The sequence below is a fragment of the Sarcophilus harrisii genome, chromosome 1 (assembly GCF_902635505.1).
Source record: "Sarcophilus harrisii chromosome 1, mSarHar1.11, whole genome shotgun sequence".
Lineage (NCBI taxonomy): Eukaryota > Metazoa > Chordata > Mammalia > Dasyuromorphia > Dasyuridae > Sarcophilus > Sarcophilus harrisii.
This window is the reverse complement of record NC_045426.1, coordinates 287,988,301-288,014,136: the sequence shown is the minus strand read 5'-3', so window position 1 is coordinate 288,014,136 and position 25,836 is coordinate 287,988,301. Positions and strand designations below refer to the sequence as shown.

General features: G+C 34.6%; 1 protein-coding gene across 3 annotated transcripts in view; it reads right to left on the bottom strand.

Moving 5' to 3' along the window:
- PIP5K1B (phosphatidylinositol-4-phosphate 5-kinase type 1 beta) overlaps positions 1–25,836 on the bottom strand; it is a 341,035-nt gene that overhangs the window by 105,588 nt on the left and 209,611 nt on the right. For all 3 annotated transcript variants that reach the window (XM_031943518.1, XM_031943523.1, XM_031943521.1), the window contains 2 exons: positions 15,391–15,543; positions 12,986–13,285 (listed from right to left, as the gene is read on the bottom strand). In XM_031943518.1, coding sequence (XP_031799378.1) covers positions 12,986–13,285; positions 15,391–15,543 — 453 coding nt within the window. The remainder of the gene's footprint in view (positions 1–12,985; positions 13,286–15,390; positions 15,544–25,836) is intronic.

Below are 25,836 nucleotides of genomic sequence, written 5' to 3'. Positions count from 1 at the left end.
TAGAAACAATGCTTGTGTTCACATCTTTAGAAAGCTCACATAAGCAAGAAGAACTCTGGGATAGACACAGAGGCACTCTGGGACAGACACAGGAGCACTCTGGGAGACTGAGAGCCAGAAGCCCTCTTTTGTAGGCAAGACAGATTCATTCCAACTTTCACCTTGGTGCTGGCTGGAGATATCTGGAAGAAGAGAAGCTGAAGCTGACAGAGCACTCTGGGAGGAACCCCAAAAGCCCACTCTCGGAGGTAGAGTCAGATTTATTCCATCTTCCACTTTTGTGCTGGCTGGAGGCTGAAGAAAGCAGAGGGAGAAGCAAAGGACAAGCTGCAAGAGCTCTTAGAACCAAGGAGAGAGAGAGAGGGGCCTCTAAGAAAGCTAACCGGGCTTGGAAAGAGATAAGAAATAAACATTTGGATTTTATCAGCTGCCTGTATTTGAAGTGATTATTACTTGGAACCAAAACTAAGGCTGCCTCCAGAAAACCTCCCCAAGAAACCTGCTCCCAGAGAGAACCATTATATTTAAAGAAGAACACCACATTTTGGCACCCTGAATGTGGGGCTGATAGAACTCTGATTTCAGTGGAAAAACCTCTGATCCTGATCCAGTGGAAAAGTCTCCTCAACCCAGAAATTAGGGTGAGTACAACAAAGAAACTTTATTAAAAGAGTTAAAGTAGAATTTCAGCTAAGATGGGACAGATATTTAGAAAACAGCTTTCTGTTTCTGTTCAAGGAAAATGTTTAGAGAGCATTGTCAAAGTTATGAAAAACCAAGGTTTGATTATAATTTTGGAGCAGATCACTGAACTTTTAGAAATTGTAAAGCACATATGTCCTTGGTTCTCTACGGAAAAAGAATTGCATCTAGATGAGTGGAAATTAATAGGAGAAAAACTGGGTGAATACTGCAGATCTAATCCAAACTCAATGGAGTGGAAATTAGAAGGAGAGGATCTTTGTCAATTCTGCAATAAAAATGCAATTTTCAAAGACATACTTAATACATATAATTTAATACAACTAGCTTTAGGAAATTATATAAGTGTTAGAATAAGGAAAAAGAAGAAAGAGCAGGAGGGGGAGGTGCCAACTAAACTAGGTGAAAAGGAGGAAGAATCAGATAAGAATGGAGTTAAGTACAATTCTGAGTGTGATTTTAGATCATTCCACATCTCATGACCCTCCCCCCTCAGTTAACCTTTCATGGGTGGAAGAAGAAGGGGGAGGGAGAGAGGCAAAAACACAATTGGCATCTCCTGTGAAGCAGAATATGACAAGATTAAAAGAGGCATTAATTGAGGCAAAAAATGAAGGAGAAGATATATCTGATTTTATAAATGCATATCTTGTGATTGAAAAGCTTGACTCTTCACATCAAAAAGACAGAAAATATACTCTTTTTAATTTGGAGAAAATTAAAGATTTGAAAAAGGGTTGTACTCTTTATGGGGCTACATCCTCTTATGTTAAGCTGTTACTACATAATTTGTCTTATGAAATTTTAACCCTGAATGATTGCAAATCCATAGCAAGAACATGTTTGGAACCTGAACAAAATTTGTCATGGCTTTTGGAGTTTCATGAATTATGTAGGATTCAAACCCAATGCAATAGGCAAACAGGAGCTATTGGACAAATCACTTTTGACCAACTGAAGGTCAGTATGGAAAGAATTCAGAACAGATTTATTATCCCATACCAGTATATGAGCAAATTTCTAAAGCTGCAATAAAAGCTTGGAGTTCTCTCCCTGGACAGAAAGATGGATCCCTTCACAAAAATAGAGCAAGATCCCAATGAACCTTTTGCTGATTTTGTAGGACATTTGCAAAAAGCTGTAATAAGAACCATTAGAGAAAACACTGCCACAGAAATAATGACCAGACATCTGGCTAAGGAAAATGCCAATGAGGTTTGCAAAAGAATTATATGGGGACTAGGCAAAGATGCTCTTTTCATAAGGCACTGTGCCACAGTGGGCACAAATGCTTATTATGCCCAAACTATGATGAACATGCAAGACAAGGTCTCTCTCTTGGCAAGGGAAAGATATTAACTAACAATATTGTATCAGTTTTCTATATTTTCATTAATATACATGATTAAATTACCCATTAAAATCAGTCTATCTTCTTTAAACATCTCTTATGTTCTTCACTGGGCCTCGGAATGTAGATTGACCCAGAGAAATGAGAGGCAGAGCCCAGCTCCAAGATATCAATCAAAAAATAGGTGGGGCATGATGGCAGCTGAGGTTATACCCAGAGGGTCTTTAGAAGGTCAAGACTCTGATGTGATCAATCAGCCTAAAATTAATCACATGGCAGAAAGAGATTACAGTTGGGGAGAATACAGGCTTTTTAACCCAACAGGGCAGTGTCCAGTGCAAACAGCTCCAATGTAATTGTCAGATGATGATGAGAAATCCCCAAAGTGGTAAATAGAAGGGAATTAGATGGGTTAACTGCTTAGGGAAGAGGGTTTGCTTGTATATCCACAGGTGAAGAAGGAATCAGATGGGTGCCAACGAGCTGTATTCGCCTTGTCCATCAAAGAGAAACAAAAAGGGAAAAACCTCAAAACAAAAGAGAAGATTTAAGAAACATCTGACACTGAAAGAGCATGGCTGACAATGAAACTGTTAAAAGAACTTTTAAAATCTTCAGGAATCATTGGATTCCTTGAGATGAAAAATTGTTGATGAGACTATTGCAGTACTTCAGAGCTTACAAGAATTATTGGATTCCTGGCACATGAACTAATGGACAATGAATGCCTTTTGGACTATTTCTAGGACTTATGGACATGTGTAAATTCTCATGTTGATTCATGTTATTTGTTACATCACTACTAGCCTGTGTTATATTGCCATGTGTTTATGTAATCTATGTAATTATGTGTAATGCCTCCCATATTGATGAATTTATGTATACTGTTTCAAGTGAGCCCCTTCAGAAACCCGCTAATCTGATTTGATTTCCTATTTCCTTTGGTGTTTTCATCTCTCTTCCTGAGATGTCAGGGAGGGTGTGACCACCTTCTCTTTATGGTGTTTTCACTTCTTTTTTGAGCAGTCAGGGAAGACGTGATCACCTTCTTTTTTGGGGTTCTCACCTCCTTGAGAAGTCAGGGAGGTCATGACCACCTATATTCTAAATCAAAAGAAAGGGTAAGATGTTGGAAGCCTTACAAAGTATTAAGTCATTAGAATTGATAGAGACAATAATTATCTAATTTAGCATGGTTCAGTATGATTGATCTGATCTTACAAGGAGATGTTATGGGCCAGAACTTGAAACAAGGTACTAAGTGGAATTGATAGAAACAATGCTTTTGTGTTCACATCTTTAGAGAGCTCATATAAGCAAGAAGCTCTCGGGGCCAAGAGGCACTTTGGGATAGATACAGGAGCACCCTGGGAGATTGAGAGCCAGAAGCCCTCTTTTGTAGGCAAGACAGATTCATTCCAACTTTCACCTTGGTGCTGGCTGGAGATATTTGGAAGAAGAGAAGCTGAAGCTGACAGAGCACTCTGGGAGGAAGTCCACAAGCCCACTCTCAGAGGTGGAGTCAGATTCATTCAATCTTCCACCTTTGTGCTGGCTGGAGGCTGAAGAAAGCAAAGGGAGAAGCAAAGGACAAAGCTGCAAGAGCTCTTAGAACCAAGGACAGAGAGAGGCCTCTAAGAAAGCTAACTGGGCTTGGAAAGAGATAAAAAATAAACATTTGGATTTTATCAGCTGGCTGTATTTGAAGTGATTATTACTTGGAACCAAAACTCAAGGCTGCCTCCAGAAAACCTCCCCAAGAAACCTGCTCCCAAGAGAACCATTATATTTAAAGAAGAAGAACACCACACTTTTACAACATGACTAATATGGAAATATATTTAAAATGATTGTACACATATAACCATTATCAGATTTGTTTTCTGTCTTGGGGAGGGAGAAAAATTTGTAATTCAAAATCTTATAAAAATGAATTGATGAAAATTATCTTTACATGTAATTGGAAAAAATATTATTGAGTAGAATACCAGCAAAAAAAGGAGGGGGGCTTTTTTAAAACCTTTTTTTATTTGTAAAATGAAGAGTGTTGGACTAATAAGAAGTGGCATATTCTTTATATTGGCTTCATCCAGATTTTCATACTTACTAATTTTTTCCTGTACAACAAAAGAATTGACTTTCATATCAAGGCATAAATGGTAAGGAATAAATAAGTTCCCAATTTGATTGAAGTCCAGCTGCAATGACTCCAAATTTACTAACATTCATAGGAAAAAATAATTTAAACTTGGTTCCCATTAGGAGAACGACACCTTTTCAATTATATCTGAAAGGTTGTTTTATTCCTGCTCTTACAGCTCCTAGGATGATAACCAACATGATGAAGAAAATGTATTGTTTAAATGAAATGGGAATTATTATTTTTTTGTTCAACAGTATTTCAATTGATATTTAGCATACTGCTACAATGTTAAATTTAATACTATAAAAAGCATGATTTAACTTAGACTTAAACTTATTAAAACTGAGTGCTAGTACTTTTTGTATGGTAATAAAAATTTGGAAAACAAATAGGCACTCCCCAAATGGGGAATAGAAATATGAAGTAGATCTATGATTTCATTGGAATAAGGAACTCCTACATAAGGAAATTTCTTTACCAATACAGTTCAGCACTTTTTCTATAACTCATATTCTTGAAATTTGCCTAGGGCACTGAGAGGCTGAATTTCCCAGGTTCACAGATATTGAATCTAGGTCTTTCTGACTTCATAGTCAGCCACTCTCTATCTGCCATGTTGCATTGACTTACAGATATGAAGGAATAGTTGCACAAATTGCAGTATATAAATGTAATTGAATGTGATTATGCCTTATGAAAAAAATGAACATGAAGAATTTGGAAAAACTTGGAAAGATCTGGAAATACCTAACAGAAGAATTAAGAAAACAATTTACACTATGACTTAATGGAAAGAAAAGTAACACTGAAAGATGTCAGAACTCTACCAATCTTGACTTCAGAAGACTGATGATGAAATATACCTCCATCCTCTTGGCAGGAGCAAGATAATAACTATGAGGCAGATAATACTTTGTTATAAGTATATTCTTTCTTAAGTAGGTGTTATTAGAAAATAACAACAATGTAAAAATAATTAAACATTGCAGTAATATAAGAGATAAATAAAACATTTAATTTAAAAAAAAATAAAACATCTGGTTCTTACAGCAAGAATTTTCTGTGTTCAGTACCAAAATCCTTGGCTAAGATGTTCAAAGAGTTTCTGCATACTGCAGACTTTTCTCTTATAGATCTCAGTGCTTATTAATATTTATGGTGACAGTACATTTTACTGATAAAGAAAGACATTTCATATGATTGAAAAATTAATATCTTTAAAATAAAGTACAATAAAATTATAACTAAATGCAAAAAAGTAATTACCAAGCCCATCTCCAGCTAGGTTTCTACTTGAATGAACAAGTAATATTGCATTGTAAATATGAGTTCTTGCTAATGTATTTATCATAATGTGATTTCTCTGAATGATCTTAGTGGAGTATCAATGAATAATTCTGAATAATTAGTATAATTATCCAGATGAGTAATAACTAACAAACTAATTAAAATAGTGACAAGTTTAATATTTTTTCTCAGCTACATATAATACAGTGACATTCAATTTAGCAATGATCCATGCATAGGAACTTGAATCTTAACCCAATCTGGAACACCTGATGAATGAATAATCTTGAATTATTATTTCCCTTTCAGAGGAGACAGGGCGATTCTTCACTTTTTATTTGTCACGAACCTCTTTGATAGTCAGTGTATCCCCTTCTTAGAATAATGTCTTTAAATGTATAAAATATAGAGGATTAAAAGGAAACCAATTATAATGAAATACAGGGCTCTCTCTGTCTCCACCTTCCTGTCTCTGTATGTCTCCATACATACATACATATATATATATAAATATATATATATATGCACATATACACATACAGATATGTATATGTGTTCAAGTTCAAGTTAAGAATCTTTTTCTTATATAGAGGCATAGGATGTTGACATAGTAAGTTAAATTACAGCTATGCATTGCTGCATATCCTGAGTCCAATACTGCTGGAAAGTGGATGGGAGAGAGGCAGTTGGCAGGGATGGCGCCTGGATGGGTTATATATCCTTGGGATTTTTACCTCTGGCATGGCACTGGGATGGGTTGATTATGATTACCCTTCTTAAATGATAATTCAATTTTCAATGTCTAGATAAACTTGGTTTCCAGTGTTTGATTTTGTTATTGCAGAATAATGTTTTCTCTATGTGTTTTACAAATAGGGAAGATCTAGGTCTTCAATTCTTAAAATATATTCTGGGGATCTCTAGGTATGGCAGGCAGCCTTTCGGAGATCAAAACTATTTTCATAAATATATTAAGACAAGGATTTTACATGTTTTACCTATATTGGATTGCTTGCTATTTTGGAGAGGTAGGTTGGAACACAAAATCTTATGAAAATGAATGTTGAAAACTATCTTTACCTTATATTTGGAAAAATAAAGTACTACTGAGAAAGAAAAATAAATAAATATAGTAAGACATTTTAGTTTCTAAAATATCAATAGTTATAACCCATATAAACAAAAGCTCTCAATATTGGAGTCCTCAATTTTTAAGAACATAAAGGGAGTACTGAGACCAATAAAGTTTGAGCTGGCCTAAGGAGCTAAGATGAAATACTGCAGAGTGTCAATCTGCACAGGTGAAGGGTGTGTTCTCATCTGATAATTCCCTATGCCAATGAAGTTCAGACCCTAACCTTAAAGGCTACTTGATGTAGCTCAACAGTTTTTTTGTTATGCTTCTTCTTTTTTCAAATAAGTGCTAAGTTTCTTGGCAATAATGGACTTCTCCATTTAGCAACTGTAACTGTAACTCTGTAGCAACTAGCATGTAGTAGATCATAGGAGCATAGATTTAAAACTGGAAGGTACTTTTCAGATCATTTAATCCAAATCCCCCCTTTTATAGATTCAAAAAGGTTTAAATTACTTACCCTTTGTCACACTTTTCCTACTATACTCATCCTGCTATCCTACCTCTTATCAATATATCTTTAGAATCCAATTATATCATCCCTTTCATTTTACAGATGAGGAAACTAAGGCCTATAGAGGAAAAGTGACCAAAGAGTTAATAAATTATTAAGTTGGTATTTGTAATCGGGCCTTTCTGACTCCAAGCCTAGCACTCTATACCCTCTATCATATTGATCCTATTTAGGAAGTTCTTTCTACAGTAAAGTACACTCCTCAGAATCATATTTGTTCTCTAGTTCTTCTGCTATATATCTTTTCTCCCTAATTAGGTGGTAAGTTTCTTAGCAATAAGTGACTGTACTCCTACTAATTATTTTCAATCACCATATATGAAGTTGTTTCTATGTGAAAACACATACCTGTGGATTCAGTGGGAGACCTGTTTTATACCTACTGATTTATATTATGCTTTTCATCTTTATACTTCATCTTTCTTATACATAAAAACATCGTAACTATTAACTTCTTCCTGCCTCCTGCTCTTCTTACCATGTTTTGAAAGCTTCCATTATAACCAGAAAATATTTTGACAACAATCCCAAAGCACTAAGAATTCCTTGGATTTTCATCAGATAACACACTCTAGACATCATCAGGACTGGCTCGGAACCAAGAGCCTCTAGTTTAATTTCAAAAAACTACTTAAAAATACTGGGCCAGGAGTGCTAACTGACATTTTCAGGCCCCTTTCCCTAGCTGACATCAAAAACACATTCACCTTTGCTTCAGTCTCTCCCCCCATCTCTAACTTTCTATGTTCTTTCCTCACATACCATATGTATGTGTATGTGTGTGTTTATATATCTATATACACATACATATAACCTATATATATATATATATATATATATATATATATATATATATATATATGTAGATTTGGATATGTAGCTATAGATAGATAAATAGATTTTTTTTTTTTTAGGTAGTCAGGGTTAAGTAACTTGTCCAGGGTCACAGAACTAATAAATATCTGAGGCAGGATTTGAATTTAAGTCTTCCTGACTCTAGAGCCAGTGTTCTATCTACTATGCCACCTAAGTAAGTTTTATTTTAATCAAGCCAATTTATCTGCCATCTCCCTAAACATCCTGCCTCTGTTCTTTTCTTTGCTCAAGATCTTACCTATATTGTGTGTAACATTCTTTATCTGTTGGTTGGTTGTGTCCTTCATTCTTGAAGAGGGCTAGAATCAAATCACTATGTAAGAGTCAATTTACAATCTGTCTGATTGTGGCTAATCAGACCAACATGAGCTCAGAATACTTGGCTGAAGATCAGATACAAATAGTTGCTATGAACACTTGGGGTGAATTCTCTAACTTTGTGCATTTCATGTTTCTTCTGAGCTAACTCATAGCATCTTCTCTGATGAGAGCATTCTATGCTGGACAGTTCTGGGCCTGTGTCTCCCATGTCATGCAATTGATTCTAAAGTTCTTGAGAGATCGTGAGAGTGTTCTTGCATCGCTTTTTCTGACCACCTTGTGAGTGTTCGCTCTATGTGAGTTCTCCATGAAATAATCTTTTTTGGTATTATACTTCATTCCCCCAAGTCTAAATGCCTTCATTTTCTTATTATGACCTCTACAAGGATCTTCTATCTCATGTATTCCTGCCAAACTGTAAATTGCTGAATATCAAGGAACTCAAAAAAATAACTGGCCTTTATACAACATTTACAAAGTATTTTTCTTAAAATGCCCCAGTGAATTCTATAATACAAGCATCACCTCCATTTTATACAGGAATAAACTGGGACATGAGGAAATTTTAGTCATTTGTCCAAGGTCACAGAACTAGTAAGTAGCAGAGCCAAGATTAAGATCTAGACCTTCAGTCTCAAAGACCAATGCTCCTTGTACTAACCTACACTGCTTCACAAGAGTAGGCAATAACAACATGTTCAATAAATGAATAAATAAATGCAAAGTATTCCTTTGGCAGTAACAAAAATTTTTTCAGGTGAATCTTAGACCTGGTTCCTACTCTACTTTGTTCATTTATGGCTTCATCATTGTTCAATCCCATTTTGTCCTAGAAAGCATGAAAAATGTAGGATTTCAAAATTGGAGCCTTCTGGTTCAATTTATACATGGAAGATCCCTTTACAACATAAATGTTTATCCAGCTTTTAAAAGATGTCCACAGTGGGGAATCCCACTATTTTTTGAAATAACCCATTCCATTTTTAGACAATACAAATTATTGATTTGTAAAAGGAAGTTTCTCCTTACTTTATTCCCAAATTTGTCTCTTTGTAGCTTCAACCCTCTGAGACAAATCTATTCACTCACTATTCATATGCTAGTTCTTCAGATAATTGAAAACATTTACCACGGCTTTCTCTGTCCCTCTTCCTCCCCTAAGTCTTTTGTATTTTAGGTTCCTTCAACTAGTGTTCACATAGTATGAGCTTAAGGATCTTCACCCACCTTACTTTCTCTCTTTTAACTCCATCTAGAACTACCACTCAGGAGGGGAGATGAGGCTTTGCCCGATGGTGCTGAAATTTAGAGACAATTGATAGCAATTTTATGCCTTTATTAGATAGAAACAACTGATTTTATCACCTAATTTAGCAAGAATAATTAGTTAAAATGGGAAGATAGCTTATGGGATCCTCCTCTCTATCCTAGAATAGTCTCACATTTTTCCCCAGCCTGGCCTCATTTCATTTCCTCTTCAACAAGATTAAAAAAGGTGTCCTGGAATCTGTGTTCACTCTTCCCAATCCATCCACCAGATACTTCTTCCCCAATGGGACTTTATGTACTGATACCTCTCACTAAGGATTCCTATGCAAGAAAACTTATTTTAATGTTTGTGTTGAGTATGTTGCTTTTAGAACCACAATTGCTGGTTATACAGCTCTATGTCTAACTACGATACTACACTGTCATCTTCCTAGTCCTGAACATTATTCTTCCATTACTGAACATATGCATGGATTTGCATTAGCATTCTTGGCTGCCATATCATACTGTTGTTTTCTACTGAGCTTGCAGCATACTGAAGCCCTTAAATCTTTTTTAGGGTTTACTAATAATTCTAAAGTTGATTTCTTTTGAACTCAGGTATATGACTTTATCTTTATCTCTGCCAATTTAATCTTATTAGATTCAGCTCGCTGTTTTTAGTCTGTCAAGACTTTTTAGTCTCTTAGCCTTGTTATCTAATGAGTTATCTATCTCTTCCAGCTTGGTGTCATCTGCAAATTAAGTAAGAATGCAATCTATTCCTTTCCCCAAATCATTGATTAAAAAAGAGAAGTGAACATTACATAGCATTAGGTCTAGAACATATCCTTGGGACACATAACACCATATACTTCCTTCCTTCCAAAATAATAATGAACAATTAACTCTAGCTTCTGATCATTCAACCATTTTGGAAATTGACCTAATTGTATCATCACTAACTCACATTTTGCATTATTTGCACAAGAATAAGATGGGAAGATTCTCTAAAATCTAGGCACTCTCTTCCTAGATCAGTCTAGTTGGCAATCAAAAAAAGAAAAAAAAAAATCCAGTGAGTCTGTCATGTCTTCTTCTTGATAAAGCCATATTGACTCTGTGATCACATCTTTTTTTTTTTTTTTTTTTTTTAATAGTGGCTCATTAATTATTCTTTTAAAAATACTTCCCTCCTTTTTTTCTGTAGGCTTTATAAATATCATCTCATTTGATGCCAACTAACTATTTTGGGGAACAAAGGCCTATAGAATTATACCTCTATTAAATGGAAAGGATGCATCCAAAAGAATATACTTCATTGTCAGAAGCATTGTTACTTATAGTAGGATAGGTCAAGGGCCTGGAAATAATTTCCCTACTTATAATATTATAGTATGGTAGGGGCAACTCCATCCCTTCCAGTCAGACAAGATGGACTCAACCTATTTTTCATGAATTGTGTTGGAGGAGACATAATTTGCTCTTAGGATATCTCTCAGTGACCCAGAAGCCATGTGTAGTCATAGCTCAGATGCTACTCCCATGCTGAATATTCATGTAAAAATATTTACTCTTTGGTTCTAGCTTATTTTTTTCTAGACTTATTGCATATTACTTTCCGTCATATTTTCCCACCAAACTGGCCTACTTCAGTTTCCTGGAAAATAATAATAATGATAATAATAATAATAATGAGTAGAATTTATATAGCATCTTACTAAGTGTTCAGGCACTATGCTAAATGCTTTACAAATATTATTTCACTTGATCCTCACAACAACCCTGGGAGTTAGGTGTTGTTATAATCTCCATTTTATAGTTAAGGAAAATGAGGCAAACGGGGATCAAGTGATTTGTCCAGGGATACACAGTTAGTGAATATCTGAGCCCAAATTTGAATTCAGGTTCCTGACTCCAGGCCCAGAACTTTATTTACTTTGCTATCCAATTGCCTTTAAAAATCACATTTCCTCTTCTATTTTCTGGGTCAATATTCCTAACCTGAAAAGCACTCTCAACTCCTCACCATCTTTCAAAACTCTTACTTTTCTTTGCGACTGAGCTCAACATCCACTTCTTATATGGGGCCTATTTGGATAAGTCCATTTACTAATTCCTTCCTAGTTTTCCTTGAAATTACTTTGCATAAATTTTTGCATTTACTTTTCTATGGTCATCTTATTTCCTCTCAACAGATGATAAATTCTTTAAGGTATGTGGCTATGGCCCAGGGAGCTCTTCTCAAATTCGCATGTGACTGGACTGTATAGCAAATACAGCTCTCCCTTGGCCTGTTCTTCATAGTATTATATACTTTTTCAGCTAACAACTACTTCAGTTACTGTCCCAGCACTAAGAAGTCTGGAACTTTTCCCTATCCTGTACTTAGGCTCATTTTGTTAAAAGAGACTCTCTTAGAAGAGGATTTCTTCATCCAACTACCATTAAACTGGCAAAACCCAATGTAGGATGAATTTTAGAATTTTGCTACACATAGATTCCAATATACATTTTATGCAATTCCAACATGTAAAAATCTTCCCTGAGTATCACTTGGCCTTAGTTTAGAGTAGTTCCTTAGGCCAGATTTGCACATAATAAGCTTTTGTGCTTAAAACTCTTGAGTTCCAGCTCCTGAGAGATTCTCATCCATATAACAGAAAGCAATTTCAGTAAATGCTTTCCATAATTGGTTTGTGTCCAAACATGGATCTCCTGGTATACACTTATTTATCATGCAATCTGCCTCCAAAACTCTCTGCCTGTTAGGAAATCCCCTTCCTCCAAGAATTGCATATAGCTTATCTACGTTAGTCCCAAATATCTATTTTCTGTTAGTTTAACTAATTTCCCTACAGCAAAGGTAGAAGGAAAACAAAATTTCTGCCATTGTTTCTTTCTGTAGGGAGACAAGAATACTGAGATAGTATTCCTTCAGTAACAATAAATTAACACATTCTGGAACCATGATTAAATGAATTTTGATTGCTCCTGAAAGGGCTGTGTCAATCTGCTTTCCTATGACCATTTTTTGCCATGCTTGTAAGATTTTTCGACCAAAATACTCTCCTTCTGGGCTACCATTACTGTATGTGTGTAGTGTCCCCTTATTGGAATGTAAACTCCACGAAAGTACAAGCTATCTTTCTTTTCTTTCTTTATTTATATTCCCAACTCTTAGCAAAGACTTTTTAGCACATAATAAGCCTTTCCTTGGTGAATGCCTTATTCTTCATTAACTTATTCAGACAGTAATAAGTTTATTTCATTTAGGGCAAAGATCTCATTACTACTAATTCACTGGCACAAGGATGCCCTCCCATCCTCATGAGAGAGTTAGTAATTCAAGTTTTCCTCAGGGTATCTGACTTTCCAGCACAAATCAAAACAATGGCCTCTTCTTACCCGACAGTCTCGCTGAAGTGTCTTCATCAATGCGTTATATGTTTCTGTATCAAAATATAATCCTTCATGCATGTCTTGCAAGAAATCCAAGTCCTTGAATGTAGGGTTTAATTTTTCTCTCTCTTTCCTGGATGCTCGTCGCTTGTAGGTAGAACCTTTCAAGTCATATGTAAAGTGCATTTTCATTGAGCGAGGCAAAATGTTGTTCATCACCACAATCCTGATGTTAATGCCCCCTGACTGGACGCAGTAGAGTCCATAAAACTTTGGTAGAAGAGTCCTAGGATTCTGATTTAAATTCTAGAACAAAAAAAAATGGAAAGAAAAATAAAAAGAACCTTTTAAAAAATTGTGTCACTAAATCAAAGAGATTCTTTCTGATAAAGTTCTTTTTTAAAAAATTAACAAATATCTTATTTTCTCTCCCATTCTCCATCCAATTATAAAAAGAAACAAGGAACTTGTAACAAATATGCATAATCAAGGAAAAAAAATTCTCTCATTGACTGTGTTTGAAAAATAAGTCTAATTCTCAACCCTAAATCAGTTAGATGGTCCCAGGAATGTTGCATTTATCGTAAAGAAAACCAGAGTTCAAATCTGGCTTCAGACACTCAGTAATCGGGTGAGAGTAGGCAAGTCATTTAACTTGTCTATTTTAGTTTCCTCATATGTAAAATGAGGGTAGTAATAGTAATAAAAACAATAGCAGTTAGCTCTCAGGGCTGTCATGAAGTTAAAATGAAATAATATCTGTAAAGCACTTTGTAAATTGTAAAATAGAGACCCCCTGAGGTCTTTTCTAGCTCTGATGATTTCACGAAATTGGTTCTAAGTTAAACAAAAACTAAATTTGTAAATAAGGGAATGTCCTATTAAAAATTATGCAATTAATAATTTGAGGCAAGAAATTATGATTAGAAAAGAAAAAGAATTTATGGATTAATAAATATGACATTTACATTTCATTTGTTTAGAAACTATGTTCTTTCTTTTGAAAATACAATCACAAAATGAATTAGCTTATTTAAATAAACCATCAGCATAGGAGAAATCTCTCTAAAGGAGTTCAACAAAGAAGAAAAGCTAGATTTTAAACAGGTTGCTTTAATAAAGTTTATATATAATTATCATTAGAATATTTAGTCCGCCCGTTTTTTCTCATGATGGTGATAGAGATGATGTACAAAAGTTCATAGTCACATTTATTTGTAACCTTATTAGTGACTATAATGCAAGGAAATGCTTCTATAGGAAGATATTATAATAAAGATACTAGTAGCAATAATTGGACCTAGGCAAATCATAAAACCTTGCTAAGGTACAATTTCCTCATCTGTAAAATGGAGCACAATAATACCTCATCTAATTGATAAGAGTTTTTGTGAAGCTTAGGTGAGATAATTCATATAACATACTTTGCAAATCTGAAGAATTATATATTATTATAAAATTATTATTATAGAAATGATGAATGACCTTTATTCACTAAAACTGACATTTATTTAGCACTTTAAGTTTTGCAAATCTCTTTGAAAATACCTCATTTTATCTTTACAACAACTCTGGGAGTTAAATGTTATTATTATCCTCATTTTAGACATAAGGAACTTGAGGTTAAGTTAAGTGACTTGTCCAGTATCACACTGCCAATGAGGCTCCAATCTGAGATTGAATTTGAACTCTAGTCTTCCTGATTTCAGGTCCAGCACACTATATCCATGGTTCTACTTTGTTGCAGAGCTTTGTAAAGTGCTTTAAAGAATAACAATAATTATAATTTCCTCCTTTAGTCTTCATATCTCCCCCAAGTAGGCTATAGTTAAGCAAGGATATATAGCAATCTTCTATATAGTGCTTTAAAGTTTGCAAAGTAAAATACGTGCATTATCCCATTTAACCTTCATAATCACTTTGTAAAGTGAAAACTATAGACACTGTTATTTCTGTCTTCTAAATGAGGAAACCAGGATTCAGGGAATTGCTCCTTAACTTGCCTTGCTATTACTTAATCTCCCCCAATTCCTTTGGATCCCTCCCTTGTCTTCTTTCCCCTTCGTTCCACTTTGCTTCCCTCTTCTCCCACCCTCCCACTTATTTTGTGCTACACCCTGATTGCGGCTTTTAAAATGTTAATATATTTATTCTCAGCTCTTTCCCAAACTATAAAATGAAACTCTCCTGTTAGGTCTTGGTTTGCACTATCTCTTTCTCTCTCTCCTTTCTTCCTCCTTCCCTTCCCTCCCTTCCTTCCTTTCTTGACATTGAGTTTCAAGTTATCAGATTTTTTTTTTTTTTGTAGCCAAAGTAAAATAAGTGATTATGAAAACCAGCAGAAAGAAAAATGATTCAGAAAAGTCATATGATTAAGAGGGGGCATCTTTTTTCCAAATTTCTATACTTACCATGTAGTAACCTGGCAGCAACTTCTGAAGGAATTCGGCTTCTTTATGTTGTACTGTTTTGATTATAAATTCATCACCACTAGTTACAAAAAACAAGGATCCACTGGCCCCAGGGTTGGATAATTCGATTAAAGGCTCACTGCAGATGGAATACTAAAAGAAAGACAACAATATTATCACATCATGCTACATCCAAGAAAGAAAATCAAACTTGTTGAAGAGTCCCTTATTAAAGCTTTAATAAATATGCTGTCAAGGTAAAGATATTTGTGTAATTTCTGATTTTTTTCTTCATATCATTAGGAAGGAAGTATTGATAGGCAGAATGGAAGCACTAGTCTGTAACTACTTTATAAACTTGTTACCTCCAATAAAGAAAAGATACCTTCCACTTTTACTTTCTTTATAGTGAGATATAAAAGACATTTAAATGTTATAGCACTAGAAAATTCAAGAATTAATATAGATGAGCAAAATTCCATTTCCTAAGAATCTGAAAATAAGTATTAGCTAAGAACAGAATAGACCTTTTGAATTTGACATGCTAATGTTGACAGAACCAGTTTATTTGAATTATTAGATCTAAGTTTTAAAAAATATTTCCAATTTATCCTGTCTATAGCTTGTTTATACATAGTCATTTGTATGTTGCTTCCCCTGTTAGAATGGGAACTCCTTCAGAGTAGGGATTGTTTTCTTAAAATACTTTCTTTGTGGGGACTGTCCACTTAGGACAGGGTCTGGCACATATTTGGTTCTTAATAAACACTTATTGATTAGTTAACCAAAAATAATATGTACAAAATCATAGATCTTCTACTTAGAGCTGGAAGAGGGCATAGAGGCCTCTAATCCAATCTTATTATTTTAAAGGTAGAGAAAGAAGCTGAAACCCATAACAAGTCATACAGACAGTAATTAGCAGAACCACAATTAAAATACAAGTTCTTTATTTCCAGATTAAATACTCTTCCCATTGTATTATGTTTTTAAGTATAATGGTTTCTTTCACCCTGAATTAACTTTTTCAAATGTGTTATATCAATGGATTAATATAGTCAGAGCAAATATAGACAAAGCAACCATAATGTACTACCAAGCTAGATACTGTGGGAGATTGAAATAGCGTTAGATGACCATGATCTTCTAGTAGGGGAAAAAATGATGAGTAAACAAGAGAAATTAACTAAGATTTTTGAGGTATTATATAATAAACACTCAACAAAAATAATTTTACAAACATACATACACATATAGAGGAATTGCACATGTTCAACATATATTAGATCACTAGCTGACTGTGGGAGGGGGTGAGAAAAGGAAGAGGAAAAAATTAGAACACAGGATTTTGTAGGGGTAAATGTCAAAAATTATCCATATGAAACTAAAAAGCTTAAACAATCAAAACAAAACAAAACAAAATACATGCACAGATAATTTTCAACATTCACCTGTGCAAAACCTTGTGTTTCAAATTTTTTTCTCCCTCCCTTCCCCCCCACTGCTTCCCTTAGATAGGAATTCTTATATACATATTTCCACAATTATCATGCTGCATAAGAAAAATCAAGTCAAAAAGGAAAAAAAAATTGAGAAAGAAAACAAAAAGCAAGCAAACAAGAACAAAAATGATGAAAATACAATTTTGTGATTGACACTCAGTCCCCACAGTCCTCTCTCTGGATTCAAATGGCTCTCTTCAATGACAATCCATTGGAACTGGCCTAAACCAACTCACTATTGAAAAGAGCCATGTCCATCAGAACTGATCATCACATAATCTTGTTGCTGCCATATACAATCTTCTCTTCGTCATACTCACTTCATTTAGCATCAGTTCATTTAAGTCTTTCCAAGCCTTTCTGAAATCATCCTGCTGAACATTTCTTATAGAACAATAATATCCCATAACATTCATATATCATAACTTATTCAGCCAACTGATGGAAAGTCACTCAGTTTCTAGTTTTTTGCCACTACAAAAAGGACTGCTACAAACATTTTTGCATATGCGTGTCCTTTTCCCTTTTTTTGATCTCTTTAAGATACAAGACCAGTAGAAACATTATGTGGATCAAAGGGTATGTACAGTTTGACAGCCCTGTGGACTATTATATTATTCTCTGGAATAGTTGTATCAGTTCACAACTCCATCAACAATGTATTAGTGTCCCAGTTTTCCCACATCTTCTCCAACATTCATCAATATCTTTTCCTGTCCTCTTAACCAATCTGAGAGGTGTGTAGTGGTACCTCAGAGTTGTCTTAATTTTCATTTCTCTGATAAATAGTGATTTAGAACATATTTTCATATGGCTAGAATTGGTTTTAATTTCTTCATCTGAAAATTGTTCATATCTTTTGACCATTTATCAATTGGAGAATGGCTTGTATTCTTATAAATTTGAGCCAATTCTCTACATATTTTAGAAATGAGGCCTTTATCAGAACCTTTGAATGTAATATATTTTCCCCTTAATTTTCTGCTTCCCTTCTAATATTTTCTGCATTAGTTTTGTTTGTACAAAAGCTTTTTTAACTTAATATAATAAAAATTATCCATTTTGCATTTCATAATGTACTCTAATTCTTTTTTGGCCACAAATTCCTTCCTTCTCCACTGATCTGAGAGGTAAACTATTTTTTGTTCTTCTAATTTGCTTATACTATCACTCTCTTTATGTCTAAATTATGAATCTATTTTGACCTTATCTTGATATGGAGTATTAGGTGTGGGTTAATGCCTAGTTCTGCCATACTAATTTCTAATTTTCCCAGGAATTTTTGTCCCCAAAACTGGGTCTCTGGGTTTGTCAAACACTAGATTACTATAGTTCGTTGACTATTTTGTCCTGTGAACCTAATCTATTCCATTGACTGACTATTCTATTTCTTAGACAGTACTCAATGGTCTTGATGGCCTCTCCTTTATAATATAGTTTTAGATCTGGTATAGCTAGGCCACCTTCATTTGATTTTTTTTCATTAATTCTCTTGAAATTCTTGACCTTTTATTATTCCAGATGAACTTTGTTATTTTTTTTAGCTTTGTAATTTCTTGGCAGTTTGATTGGTATGGCACTGAATAAATAGATTAATTTGTACAATTGTCCTTCTTATTATATTAGCTTGGCCTACTTATCAGCACTTGATATTCTTCCAGTTGTTTAGATCTGACTTTATTTGTGTGTAAAATGTTTTGTAATTGTGTTCATAAAATTTCTGACTTTGTTTTGGCAGATAGACTTCCAAATATTTTGTATTATCTACAATTATTTTAAATGGAATTTTTCTAGGATTCTCTAAGTTTACCATAATATCATCTGCAAAGAAAAATAATTTTGTTTCCTCATTACCTATAAAATTCCTTTATTTTTTTTTTCTCTTATTGCTAAAGTTAACACTTCTAATACAATATTGAATAGTAATAGTGATAGTGGCCAATCTTGTTTAACTCCTGATTTTATTTGGAATGATTCTAATTTATTCTCATTATATATGATGCTTGCTGATGGTTTTAAACAGATGCTACTGATCATTTTAAGGAAAACTCCATTTATTCCTATGTTTTCTAGTATTTTTAATAGGAATGGGTGTTGGACTTTGTCAAATGCTTTTTTCTACATCTTTTGAGATAATCATATGACTTCTATTAGTTTGGCTATTAATACAGTCAATTATGCTAATAGGTTTTCTAACATTGAACCAGCCCTGAATCCCTGATATTATCCTGGTGACAACTTGCTGTAATCTCTTTGCTAACAGTTTAGTTAAGATTTTTGCATAAATATTCATTAGGGAAATTGCTCTATAATTTTCTTTCTCTGTTTTAACCCTATCTGGTTTAGGTATTAGCACCATATCTGTGTCATAAAAGGAATTTGGTAGGACTCCTTCTTTTCCTATTTTTCCAAATAGTTTGCATAGTATTGGAATTAATTGATCTTTAAATGTTTGGTAGATATTGTAAATCCATATGGCCCTGAAGATATTTTTTTCTTAGGGAGTTCAATTTCTTTTTTCTTTTCCTAAAATGGGACTATTTAAGTAATTTATTTCCTTCTCTGTTAATCTGGGCAATTTATATTTTTGTAAGTATTCATCCATTTCACTTAGATTATCAGATTTATTGGCATACAATTGGGCAAAATAGCTCCTAACTATAGCTCTAATTTCCTCTTCATTGGTGAAAGTTCACCCTTTTCATTCTTGATACTAGCAATTTGATTTTCTTCTTTCCTTTTTCTAATCAAATTAACTAAAGATTTTTTTTTCATAAAACCAACTTTTAGTTTTGTTTATTAGTTCAATAGTTTTCTTACTTTCAATTTTATTAATTTTCCCTTTTATTTTCAGAAATTCAAATGTTTAATTGGAGGGTTTTAATTTGTCCTTTTCCTAGCTTTTTTAGTTGCCTGCCCAATTCATTGATCTTCTCTTTCTCTATTTTATTCAAGTAAGCATCTAGAAATATAAAATTTTCCTTAAGAACTGCTTTGGCTGCATCCCATAAATTTTGGTATGTTGCCTCATTGTCATTCTCTTGGATGAAATTATCAGCTGTGTCTATGATTTGTTATTTCACCCACTCATTCTTTAGAATTAGATTATTTAGTTTCCAATTAATTTTTATTCTATTTTTCCCTGGCCCTTTTTTACATGCATTTTTATCATAATCTGAAAAAGATGCATTTAACATTATTTCTGCTTTTCTGACTTTTATTTTGAGGTTTTTAGTGCCCTAATACATGATCAATTTTTGTGTAGGTTTCATGTACCACCAAGAAAAAAAAAAGTACATTCTTTTTCTGTCCCCATTCAATTTTCTCCAAAGTTCCCTCATACCTAACTTTTCCAAAATTCTATTTACCTCTTTAATTTTTATTTATTTTGTGATTTGATTTATCTAGTTCTGAGAGAGCAAGGTCAAAATCCCCTATTAGTATAGTTTTCTATTTCTTCTTGTAGCTCTCTTAATTTGTCCTCTAGGAATTTGGAAGCTATCCCACTTAGTGCATACATGTTTTTAGTACTGATATTAATTCATTATCTATAGTACCCTTTAACAAAATGTAGTTTCCTTCCTTATTTCTTTTAATCACATCTATTTTTGCTTTTGCTTGATTTGACATCAGGATCACTATCCTTATTTTTTTTTTTTTTTGGCAGGGGTACTTCAGCTAAAGGCCAATAGATTGCTGTCCAAATTTTTATTTAAGATTTTTCTTAAGAATTTTAGAATTGGGGTGGAGCCAAGATGGGGGAGAGGACCAATGTCTTTCTGAGCTCTCCTACTATCCTCACACTAATTACAAAAATCAGTCTCTGAAATGGTGCTAGACTGGCAGTCGATGAACATTGGGAGTGCAGCAAATTACCAGCAGAAGATAATTTCAAAGAACACTAGAAAAGGGCTGTTTTGGTGAGGTGGGGGAAGAGGTGGCCAGGTACAGTCAAGGAGGCAGAGCACTGAGGCCAGCGTAGGCTGAGCAGACCCAGGGCGTGGTGTGGTCTCCACAGGGTGGAGAATCTGTGGGGAGTACTCTACCACAGTGTTGGATACTCTGCCCTGGATGCAAACTAGTAGAGCAGCAGAGAAGTTATAAAACATCCAACACAAACACAAAAGGTAAAGAATGTACCCCAAAGCACTGGAGTCTCATGGGACCTGCCCATGCCTACCCAGCACCAGGAGTGACTCAGTGTGATCCCAGCATAGCTGCTGCTGCTTCCTGATGTCTGTAAAGGAAGCTTGGGACTTCCTTGCCCTAAAAGCAGATCCCATCTTTTCTTAAAAAGGAGTAAAAAGACAAAGCAAACTCTAACTATAGATAGGTTCTACAATGAAAGAGAAGAACAGATTTCAAACCCTGAGGAGACTAAAAGCAAATTGTCTCCAGAGGAAGTTCCAAAGGGTAATATAACCTGGTCCCCACCACACAAGGTTCACCTAGAAGAAATTAAAAAGGATCTTAAAAGAGAGCTAGAAAAAGAATGGGGAAAGGAAAAGAAATCTTTGCAAGAGGGTTTGGAAAAGGCATATAACTCATTAAAAGATAGATTGGAAAAAGAAAACAACTCCCTGAAAAACAGAATATGTGAAATGGAAAAGATAAAGAACTCCCAGGAAAACAGAATTTGTGAATTGGAAAAGGTAAAGAACTCCCAGGAAAACTGAATTTGTGAATTGGAAAAAGAAAATAACTCCTTAAAAAAATTTGTGAAATGGAAAAAAATTCCAACCAAAAAATTCATGAAAAAAAACTCAATTGGATAAATATAAAAAGAAGTAAAAAAAAAAGTAAATGAAGAAAATAATTCATTAAAAATCAGAACTGAACAAAAGGAAATGAATCACTTGATGAGACTTCAAGGATCAGTCAAGCAAAACCAAAAAAAATGGAAAAAATAGAAAAAATGTTAAACACCTACTTGGGAAAACAGCAGATCTGGAAAATAGATCTAGGAGAGATAATCTAAGGATTATTAGACTTACTGAAAGCCATGATGAAAAAAAGAATCTAGACACTATTTTTCAGGAAATCATCAAAGAGAACTGCACATATGTCATAGAATCAGAAGGTAAAATAGCCATTGAAAGAATTCATCAAACACTTCCTGAAAGAAACCCTAAAATTAAAACTCCAAGGAATATTGTGGCTAAATTTCAGAACTATTAGATCCTAGAAAAAAATATTACAAGCAGACAGAAAAAACAATTCAAATACAGAGGAGCCACAATAAGGATTACTCAGGAACTAAAGCTTCCACATTAAAGGATCGAAGGGCCTGGAATCTGATATTCTAAAAGGCAAAGAAACTTGGAATGCAGCAAGAAGGGAAGAAGATGGGCATTCAGTGAAATGATGAATTCCATTTATTTCTTATGAAAAATCCAGAGCTAAACAAAAAAGTTGACCTTTAAATACAGGACTCAAGAGAAGCATAAAAAGGCAAAAAGAAATCTTGAGAACTATACTTCTGTTATGGGCATACATAGAGAGTGCATGTATAATTTGATTTTACTGTTATAATATAAAAAAGGAACTAGCAATGGAAAGGGGATTGTACCCAGAAAAGGGGAAAAGTGGAGGTAAAAATGAGGGAAAGTACATCTCATGAAGAGGCAAAGGAAACCTATTGTTTTTGAGGGAAAGAAAGGAGGGGGATGAACATTGTGTGACTCTTACTCTCATCAGATTTGGCTCAAGGAGAAAATATTAGACATAAATGGTTTACAAAGAACCTTCTCTCAACTTATTGAAAAGTGGTAGGGGAAAAGGTAAAAAAAGGGGATAGGCTAAATAGAAGGGAATACAGAAATAGTAGGAGAAAGATAAGAAAGGGGAGAGATTCTAAAGGCCGAGGAACTCTAAAGGGGGAAGGCTGCTAGAGGCAAGTGGTGCCCATAAGTTAAATACAGTGGAGGGGAATAAGGGGAAAAGAAAAGAGAAAAGTATAATCTGGGGAAAATAAGAGGGCAGGAAATAGAGAATTAGTAGTTTTAACCATAAATGTAAATGGGGTGAACTCTCCCATAAAGGGGAGGTGGACAGAAGACTGGTTTAAAATCCATTATCTTTATAATCTGCTGTTAACAGGAAACACATTCAATTAAAACATACAGAATAAAGGTAAAAGGCTGAAGCAGAATCTACTATGCTTCAAGTGAAGTAAAAAAAGCAGGGGTAGCCATCCTGATCTCAGATCAAGCAAAAGCAAAAATTGATTTAATTAAAAGAGATAAAGAAGGAAACTATATCTTGCTAAAGGGTACCATAGATAATGAAACAACATCAATACCAAACATATATGCACCAAGTGGTATAACATCTAAATTCCTAAAGGAGAAGTTAAGAGAGCTGCAAGAAGAAATAGACAATACAATAGTGGAAGATTGTAATGTTCTTCTCTAAAGTGTAATGTTCTCTGGGAGCAGGTTTCTTGGGGGTGCTTCTGAGAGCAGCCTTCATTTCAGTTCAGTATAATCACTCCAAACGCAGCAAGGTATTAAAGTTCAAATTCTTTATTGTCTCCTTCAAAGTCTTATCTCCTTCACTTGGGGCTTGGATAGTGTTTCTTAGAATCCTTCTGTTGCCTTGGTTCTGAGAGTTTAAGCTGCCTTCTCTGGCTTATGAATCTCCTTGACTGAATCCTGACTGAGGCTCCAAGAGCTTCTAGTGGGCTTCTGCTTTCTGGCCCTGAAAGCTCCTCCTTATATGTTCCACACTGAGTATACATACACCAATCATTATATCACTAGGAAACCATTATTTGTTGTAGGATTAAAACAAAGCTAAACTACATATAACCATTGTTTCCTCAATTCCACTTACTTAGCACCTTGTAAGACTCCTAACATCTCCCTCTTTCTTTTGTTTTTAGGACATAGGTGGTCATGACCTCCCTGACTTCTTAAGGAGGTGAGAACCCCCCAAAAGAAGGTGATCACACCTTCCCTGACTCAAAAAAGGGGTGAAAACACCACAAAAAAAGGTGATCATACCTTCCCTGACATCTCAGGAAGGGAGATGAAAACACCAAAGGAAATGGGAAATCAAATCAGATTAGCGGGTTTCTGAAGGGGCTCACTCTTAAAACAGGTATACATAAATCCACCAATATGGGAGGTATTACACAGAATTACATAAATTACATAAGCACATAGTAACACAGGCTAGTAGTGATGTGACAAATAATATGAATCAACATGAAGCAGTCATGATGTGAACACAAGCATTGTTTCTATCAATTCCACTTAGTACCTTGTTTCAAGTTCTGGCCCATAACATCTCCTTGTAAGATAAGATCAATCATACTAAACCATGCTCTTCAATCACAGGATATGCATTTATTAAATCAAATATATCCTGTTATTCATTTTTTGCTTTAACCAATGCTTTTTGTATTTTTGTTATAGGCTGTTGGAATCCTTACAAAGTGTTAACTCATTAGAGTTGATAGAGACAATAATTATCTTACTTAGCATGGTTCAGTATGATTGATCTGATCTTACAAGGAGATGTTATGGACTAGAACTTGAAACAAGGTACTAACTGGAATTGAGGAGACAATGTTTAAATCTAGTTTAGCATTGATTTAATTATATAACAAATAATGGTTTCCCAGTGATATAATGATTGGTGTGTACTCAGTGAACAGCATATAAGCAAGAAACTCTCAGGGCCAAAGAGCACTCTGGGAGATACAGAAGCCCACAAGCCCTCTCTCAGAGGCAAGACAGATTCATTCCAACTTTCACCTTGGTGCTGGCTGGAGATATTTGGAAGAAGAGAAGCCGAAGCTGGCAGAGGCAAACTATTAGCAGCAAGAGCTCTTAGAACTAAGGAAGGAGAGAGGCCTCTAAGAAAGCTAACCGGGCCCAAGGAAAGAGAAGGACTTGGAAGGAGAAAATAAACATTTGGATTTTATCAGCTGGCTGCATTACTCTGAACCGAAATTAAGGCTGCCTCCAGAAAACTTCCCCAAGAAACCTGCTCAGAAAGAACCATTATATTTTAAAGAAGAGAACACCACATTTTGGCATCCGAATGTGGGGCAAAATCTTGATTCCAGTGGAAAAGATCTGATCCTGATTCCAGTGAAAAAGCCTCTGATCCTGATCCAGTGGAAAAGTCTCCTCAATCCAGAAATTAGGTTGAGTACAACAAAGAAATTTTGTAAAAGAGTTAAAGTAGAATTTCAGCTAAGATGGGACAGATGTTTAGAAAACAGCCTTCTGTTTCTGTTCAAGGAAAATGTTTAGAGAACATTGTCAAGGTTATGAAAAGCCAAAGTTTGAATATAATTTTGCAGCAGATCATTGAACTTTTAGAAACTGTAAAGCACATATGTCCTTGTTTTTCTATGGAAAAAGAATTGGATCTAGATGAATGGAAATTAGTAGGAGAGGATCTTTGTCAACTGTACAATAAAAATGGACTTGACTCAATTTTCAAAGACATACTTAATACATATAATTTAATACAACTGGCTTTAGGAAATTGTATAAGTGTTAGAATAAGGAAAAAGAAGAAAGAGCAGGAGGGGGAGGTGCCAACTAAACTAGGTAAAAAGGAGGAAGAATCAGATAAGAATGGAGTTAAGTACAATTTTGAGTGTGATACTTCACAACAGGAGAAATTAGATCATTCCACATCTTATAACCCTCCCCCCTCAATTAACCCTTCATGGGTGGAGGACGAAGGGGGAGAGAAAGAGGCAAAAACACAATTGGCATCTCCTGTGAAGCAGAATATGACAAGATTAGAAGAGGCATTAATTAAGGCAAAAAATGAAGGAGAAGATATATCTGATTTTATAAATACATATCCTGTGACTGAAAAGCTTGATTCTTCAGGTCAAAAAGAGAGAAAATACACTCTTTTTAATTTGGAAAAAATTAAAGATTTGAAAAAGGGTTGTACTCTTTATGGGGCTACCTTC